General features: G+C 45.8%; 1 protein-coding gene across 3 annotated transcripts in view; it reads left to right on the forward strand.

Annotated features, from left to right (window-relative positions):
- The window catches only part of AREL1 (apoptosis resistant E3 ubiquitin protein ligase 1), a 23,000-nt gene extending 17,848 nt beyond the window's left edge, over positions 1-5,152 (forward strand). For all 3 annotated transcript variants that reach the window (XM_071426806.1, XM_071426810.1, XM_071426807.1), the window contains exons 16-20: positions 148-277; positions 359-417; positions 607-696; positions 1,663-1,838; positions 2,014-5,152. In XM_071426806.1, coding sequence (XP_071282907.1) covers positions 148-277; positions 359-417; positions 607-696; positions 1,663-1,838; positions 2,014-2,116 — 558 coding nt within the window. In that variant the 3' untranslated portion in view covers positions 2,117-5,152. The remainder of the gene's footprint in view (positions 1-147; positions 278-358; positions 418-606; positions 697-1,662; positions 1,839-2,013) is intronic.
- Positions 5,153-6,237: the final 1,085 nt, after the last annotated feature.

A 6,237-nucleotide genomic window follows, 5' to 3' on the forward strand; every position in this document is an offset into this window, starting at 1 on the left:
TACTCCCTGCAGCAGTGGGAACTCTGCTGTGCCCCAGAAAATTGAGCTTACTCTGGGAAGTAACTCCTTTCTTGGTTTTTTTGTGGATGGGAGTTCAGGTTTGGGGAATGCTACTGGTCACACTCATGTCAAGTGTTCTGTTTTCAGGTGGTAGAACTAGTGGCAGGAGGGGCTCAAGTACCAGTGACCAATGAAAACAAAATCTTGTACCTAAATCTGCTTGCACAGTACAGGCTGGCGAATCAGGTTAGAGAGGAGGTGGATCACTTCCTGAAAGGTAACATGCTGCCTGCTCCCTGCTCCTCTCTGCCTTTATGTCCCAGGCCATACCACATGCTGCTCTGCTCTTCTCTTCCAGGTCTTAATGAATTAGTTCCTGAGAATCTCCTGGCTATTTTTGATGAGAATGAGCTTGAGGTAATTGCTGCCTCCCTAAGCAGCTCTACATTTACTTCCCCTCCTGTCTGACAAATTGAGTGCTTTCTGGATCTGGGAAAAAACTAAAATGTTTCTTGTCTGAGCATTTAAACATCTGCAATTTGCACAGTAGCTGTTGCCTTGTTTCCTGGGCTCCTGACTTTCTGACTGCAATCTCTTGCCTTTTAGCTGCTTATGTGTGGTACTGGAGATATCAGTGTCTGTGACTTCAAGGCACATGCTGTAGTGGTAGGAGGATCTTGGCACTTCCGTGAGAAGGTAAATGAAAGGGTTTCTCCTTCCTGCTTGTTGAAACCAGTTATTCCAAATACAGCAGAATTGGTTGGAATTTAGTTTTTCAGAAGGACAAACTGAAAAATTTAGGGGTCAGGTAGGACTGTACACACTATGTTATAATGTTTCCCCCTAGAGAGATCCCTTCTGACCACTAGAGCTGATGCTTAATCAGATACCAGCAAGTAGAAATTGTCAGCAGTGGTCTCTTTAAAAAAATCCACCACAGCTCTAATGAAGAACAGTTCAGCAGGGAGTCAGGAGGAGTTGGTGGGAATTACTGCTACTGAAGATGTTCATGGTGATATACTTATCTCTAAGAGATGCTTGAAAAACATGATTGCAGCCCACATGTAGTGTTTGGAGTTCAGTGCTGTGGTACTACTGATGTAGTAGCCTAAATTTGTACCTCCTAATGGTTCTCATCTCTTTCTGCATTTCCCAGTGGGAGGGGTATGGGAATAGTAGCAGCTTTGTTTAGAAAAATAATGGAAGCTGCCAAAACACCCCAGACGAAAACAGATACAAACTTGTATTTTCAATCTGTAAACACTGGGATGGTTCCACTGCCTGCAGAAGTACCAGATGATGTGAAAAACTAAAAAATTAACATAGTGCAAGAAGGAAGTGTGCTTTCTGCATTGTAAACCTACCTCATTGCCTATGCAGGTATTTCTGAAAACAAAATCTCTGTGGGGAGAGTAGAAGCAGAAGAAGCCTTTCTCCTTTAAGGGAGGGGATTGGTGGGAGAGAGTAGTGTGGGACACCTGTTAACTGATTAGGAGCTATGTAATACTTGCCTCTACGTGTCACCCTGGTAAAACAAATCAAGTCTAACTGTTAATAGAACACTTGCTTGTGGTTGCAATTGACTGATATTCTTCTAAGTTGCTGATGTGCTTGCGTGATTTCCTTGGCTGACCTGTCTTTACCTTTCCTGGTTTGTAACAGGTCATGAGGTGGTTTTGGACTGTGGTCTCCAGTTTCACACAGGAAGAGCTGGCCAGGCTTTTGCAGTTCACTACTGGTTCCTCCCAGCTGCCCCCAGGAGGGTTTGCTGCACTCTGTCCATCTTTCCAGATCATTGCAGCTCCAACTCACAGTACTTTGCCGACAGCCCACACTTGGCAAGTATCCTGGGGTGGTAGGACTTCCTTGTGCTTTTGGGAATGACACCAGCCAGTTGTGGTGGGCAAACAGCGTAACGTGTGTGATGCTTGTGTCAATCCATCTAAAGGCAGCTAATGGGGGTGGTTCCCTCTCAGACCTAGTTTGAATGGGATTTTTCTTTTTTTTTTACAGTTTTAACCAGCTGTGCCTCCCTACTTATGACTCCTATGAAGAAGTGCACAAGATGCTGCAACTAGCTATCAGCGAGGGTTGTGAGGGATTTGGCATGCTGTGATTTCCCCTTCCCAGGGGACCATTTAGCCTCTCAGCTCTTTGTGGCAAGACCCAAGTTCAATCCTCTGCTTGTTCTCCTTCCCCTCACTTGGGCAGTGGAGGCAGAGCAAAGACTCCATGTAAAGGAATTTGTCATCCAGAAGATGTCATGTGGCCTTTCTGTATCCCAAATATGTCATCAAGAGCTCATTTTTCCCCTTTTCCTCATTCTCCCTTTGGTTCAATGTGAAAAAGCAAAAGGACTGGTGCATTTGTCAAGGAGATATTGCACTTGATTTCCATGCACCCTGTATGCCCATCCTTCGTGAGAAGATGAAGTTCATAAGCAGAAGTTAATTGAGGTGCAGGAGATCTGCTGAGCTGCCTTTACCGTAGCTCTCTAGGAGGAAGAGGGAAGACCAGCATGGAGCTCTGCTGGAAGCCTTGGCTCATAGGAAGTCTTAGTAGCTTCCTTTACCCTGGCTCAACTCCCCCAGTGATGCTCCCTGGTATCTCACTATGATTCGTGAGGGGAATAGAGTTGTCCATCCTTTCAGCACCTGACCCAGAAGGGTTTCTGGTTCTCCTTCTCTATCTTGCTCTGGATGCTGTTGTTGCCTGTGCCACAGAGAAAAAAGGGCAGTATCCACTGGAGGGAGTAACCCAAAGAGGAAAACAATCTAATTGGAGCACAAGTGCTGGCCCTGACAGTGATCCTGTACTACCTCCGCCAGGGTCCGGCAGCAGAAGCGCCCTTCTCCAGCAGTGGCTGGTAATTAGCTTCTGCAAACTAACTGGAAGAGGAGTTTCTTCTCCACTGAATGTTTCTGACAGTTGATGTTGCACAGGAAGCTATTCCATGCCCTTGCCTTCTTTTCCCTTCCTCAGGAGAGAGCGTATGGGCATGAGTGTGACCCCTCAATGCTGAGCACCAATGCCTATCCCACATTCACCTTCAGGGTATGTATGTTATGTGCTAACAGTGACAGATCAATAAGCAGCTACAGTGTGCACTGTGCTTGCATTTGTTGTTGGGATGATGGTATTGGGCAGAACATGGTACCTCCACCCCAGCATCCCACAGGATCTTGGCTTCTACCTCTATCATGCAGCAGCCTGAGGCTTCTCTTTCTCTACTGCATTTCAGGCAGAGTGTCCAGGGAGTTGCTGGTGCCTGGAGAGCAGCTAGATTTCTGCCCTTCCAACCTTCTTACCATCTTTCTTCATCTTTCCTTTCCACATGTTCCATTCAGTGCTGTTAGCTTTCCAGCACAAAATGTTAACTAGAATTTCACTTAAGTGGTCACTCAACAGCTTGCACCCGCGATTGTCTGGCTTGTGGGGAAAGGAGTGGATAGACCAGAATGAGAAGTAAGCTTATGATTGGGGTCTGTTGTAGTTAGCAATCCATTCAGCCCTTCCCAGGGAAGTAAAGGGAAGGGGAATCTGGGAACCTTGATGAGTTCTTCAGTGAAGCAAAATTCAAGATCTTTGCTTTCTACAGTCTACAAGTAAGTCAAAGGCATGCAAGAGTCATAGTGGGAGAAATGCATTGCTACTACCTGCAATGTAAGCTTTCACTGGATTATGGAATTGCTGGATGTCTTCCAGAATGGATTCTCAGACTGGCATCCCTGAGCTAATTTTAGAACACTGTATTGGATAAAATGTCACATCATCCTCTTCAGTCCCCTTCTGCTGTCCTCAGGCTGATATGGTCAGACTTGAGCACAGTATGGATATTTTAAGTTAACTCTGTGTGCTATTCAAATATAACTTATTGAATTGACTGGGAATTTGTGGGAAATATTCTACATCTATAAATGTTTTTAAGGAAGCACCTTAGTCATTCTTGGGCTGAGTGTGTTACTTCTGTACAGAAAAAAAAAAGCCATTTTGGTGCCAAAAAGCAGTCAGCTGAACATTGAGACTACTCAGGGGGATTTCTTTGCCTTGTGAATTCATTCCCTCACTGGCACCGAGGTGCTGTGAGGCTGCCAGCTTGATAGTTGCCACTGTTGTGCTCTGACAGATCACATTAGTAGTGGCTGTTCTCCCTTTTTTAGTGCAGGCTGCATTCTGCAAGGTTCTGACCTTCTTTGGGTGGGAGAGTATGGTACCATTTTATTTATACTGCAGGTGGCTTCCATGGTCAGTAGAGTTACAGCTCCTGTGTTCACCATGCCACCGCTTCAGTGCTTTCCCAGGGGACTGAGAGGAGGTGGTGGTGCTCAGCTTAACTCCACTTTGTTGGGAGGCATGGCTCGGTGTTTTTCGCATATTGTAGCCTCACCTTGTTGAGGATGTTTTCAGTCCTGTAGCTGTGGGCCAGCTCTGACAGTGACATCTCCCTCAGGAATCTTTTCCCTTCTTCTCTTGAACTGGCCTTTTTTTATTCTGAGGATGCTGACCACTGAGTGGACTTCTACTGGAAAGAGCTCCTAATGCTTCTTGTTCCATTGCAGCCAGCACCCAACACTTCCCAGCAGCTGTGAAGATGCCAAGGACTTCCTTCTTAACACAAGTGCAGTCAGAACTGGGATGGGGACTCTTAGTCGACTAAACCCATCCCCTCTGTGTGCACAGGCCCCTAGGCTGCCCCCATGTTCCTAAGTTCCACCACAATATTTCTAAACTTTTCTCTAGCTTTACACCCTTTCCCAGTACAGTCACTTTGAATGCTGCCCTTAGCGCTGGCAATGGGGATGTGCTTTGGTCACCTATACTGTATGTTCCTTCTGGCTCATTACTTCCCTTTTTTACTCCTTATTTATTGCCACTTAATAGAGGCTCTTCTGTAGAAATCATTAGGATCCTGATACCATCTTAGGTTCTCTGTTTCCTGAAGCTGCTTTGAGGTGCAGGGGGCCTGGCTTCAGCCTGCACCTGCAGGCCATGTTGCATGTTTATAGAAACCAGGAGCTGTCGATGATACAGGTCAAATCCTACTTCCCTCTGGTGAATTTCTGGCAGAGTTCAGCCAAAATTTGGAAGCCTGTGGTTGTAGTAGCTGATTTTGTAAATAGTTTGTATAATAAATAAAATATTTTAAAAATTACGTCTTCTCAACTCAGCATTCTTTCTGGGCTTTACAGAGGTAATCAGACTGGTGCTGTCTGTGGGCAAGGGGCCTCTCCAGGTCTTCAGATGTCTAGCAGAAGTCTGGTGCAGGGGGGAGGGCATGGTTCTCCACCTGCAGCCTTTCAGGATGACTGACTGAAGCCAGGACCTGTGAGCTTTTGGGAAGAGGCAGGACTCTGGGCTGGGGCTTGCAGACTACTGTGAGGCCTCACTGCAGGTAGGCTGGAAAATGCTGTGAAGCTGCTAATAATGCTAGAAAGATTTTTAAGGACTATTTTATGTAAATTAATAGTGCAGTTGGTGCAATCAGTTTTTTGTCTCATTGTATATTACCTGGCTCTTTGAGCTTCAGGTACTTGAAGAGCTTGTGCTTCACAGTACTGGTCAAGATTAGGTGAAGCCAGCAGAAGAGGGGGCTTTTGAGTCCTTTACACCTTAAGGATTAAAATCATAACTTTACAACTTGAGATGATTCTGCAAGATGATTCTGTGTCTATTAGGATTTCTGCCTGTGAAATGATGAAACACTATTTCCTGGGCTGTACATGATTTAGCCTGTCTTCAGCCAGCAGAGCAGTGGCTGGCTGTGTGTGTTCCACCATGTAATTAGGTGGATGTTCTCACATGTGAAACCAGCACCTAGTGCTGATTCTGGCTTTCAGGCCACAAGCACTGGCTAAAGAAGAGAGAGTGGTGCATGCAATCCTTAGGGATTGCCTCTAACACTGTGTTGGGTCATGGTATTACTTAAAAGCTCCTGTGGCAACAGAATTGTCTAATGCTGCACTCAGATGAGGGAGGTTTCATAAAACAGTGCTGACATTACAAATACAGAAACTGAAGTTCCAGTGTGCCCTGAAAATTGCAGAGGTTTTGAGTAGAGCTGCTGGAGTTGGGGCCAGGGTATTAAGAGGTGGGTGACTTTGCCAGCAAACTGATATACAGCAAGCCATGTGGACATGCCTTTACATGCCATGACCAGTGCAATTCATAAGAAGGGGGCCAAGTTGAGCCTGGAGTTTTCAGGAACTGTCTGTTTGGGTGTGAAGGAGAGAGCTCAGC

The sequence above is a fragment of the Agelaius tricolor genome, unplaced genomic scaffold (genome assembly GCF_023055355.1).
Source record: "Agelaius tricolor isolate 1412-34295 unplaced genomic scaffold, bAgeTri1.0.p SCAF_5, whole genome shotgun sequence".
Lineage (NCBI taxonomy): Eukaryota > Metazoa > Chordata > Aves > Passeriformes > Icteridae > Agelaius > Agelaius tricolor.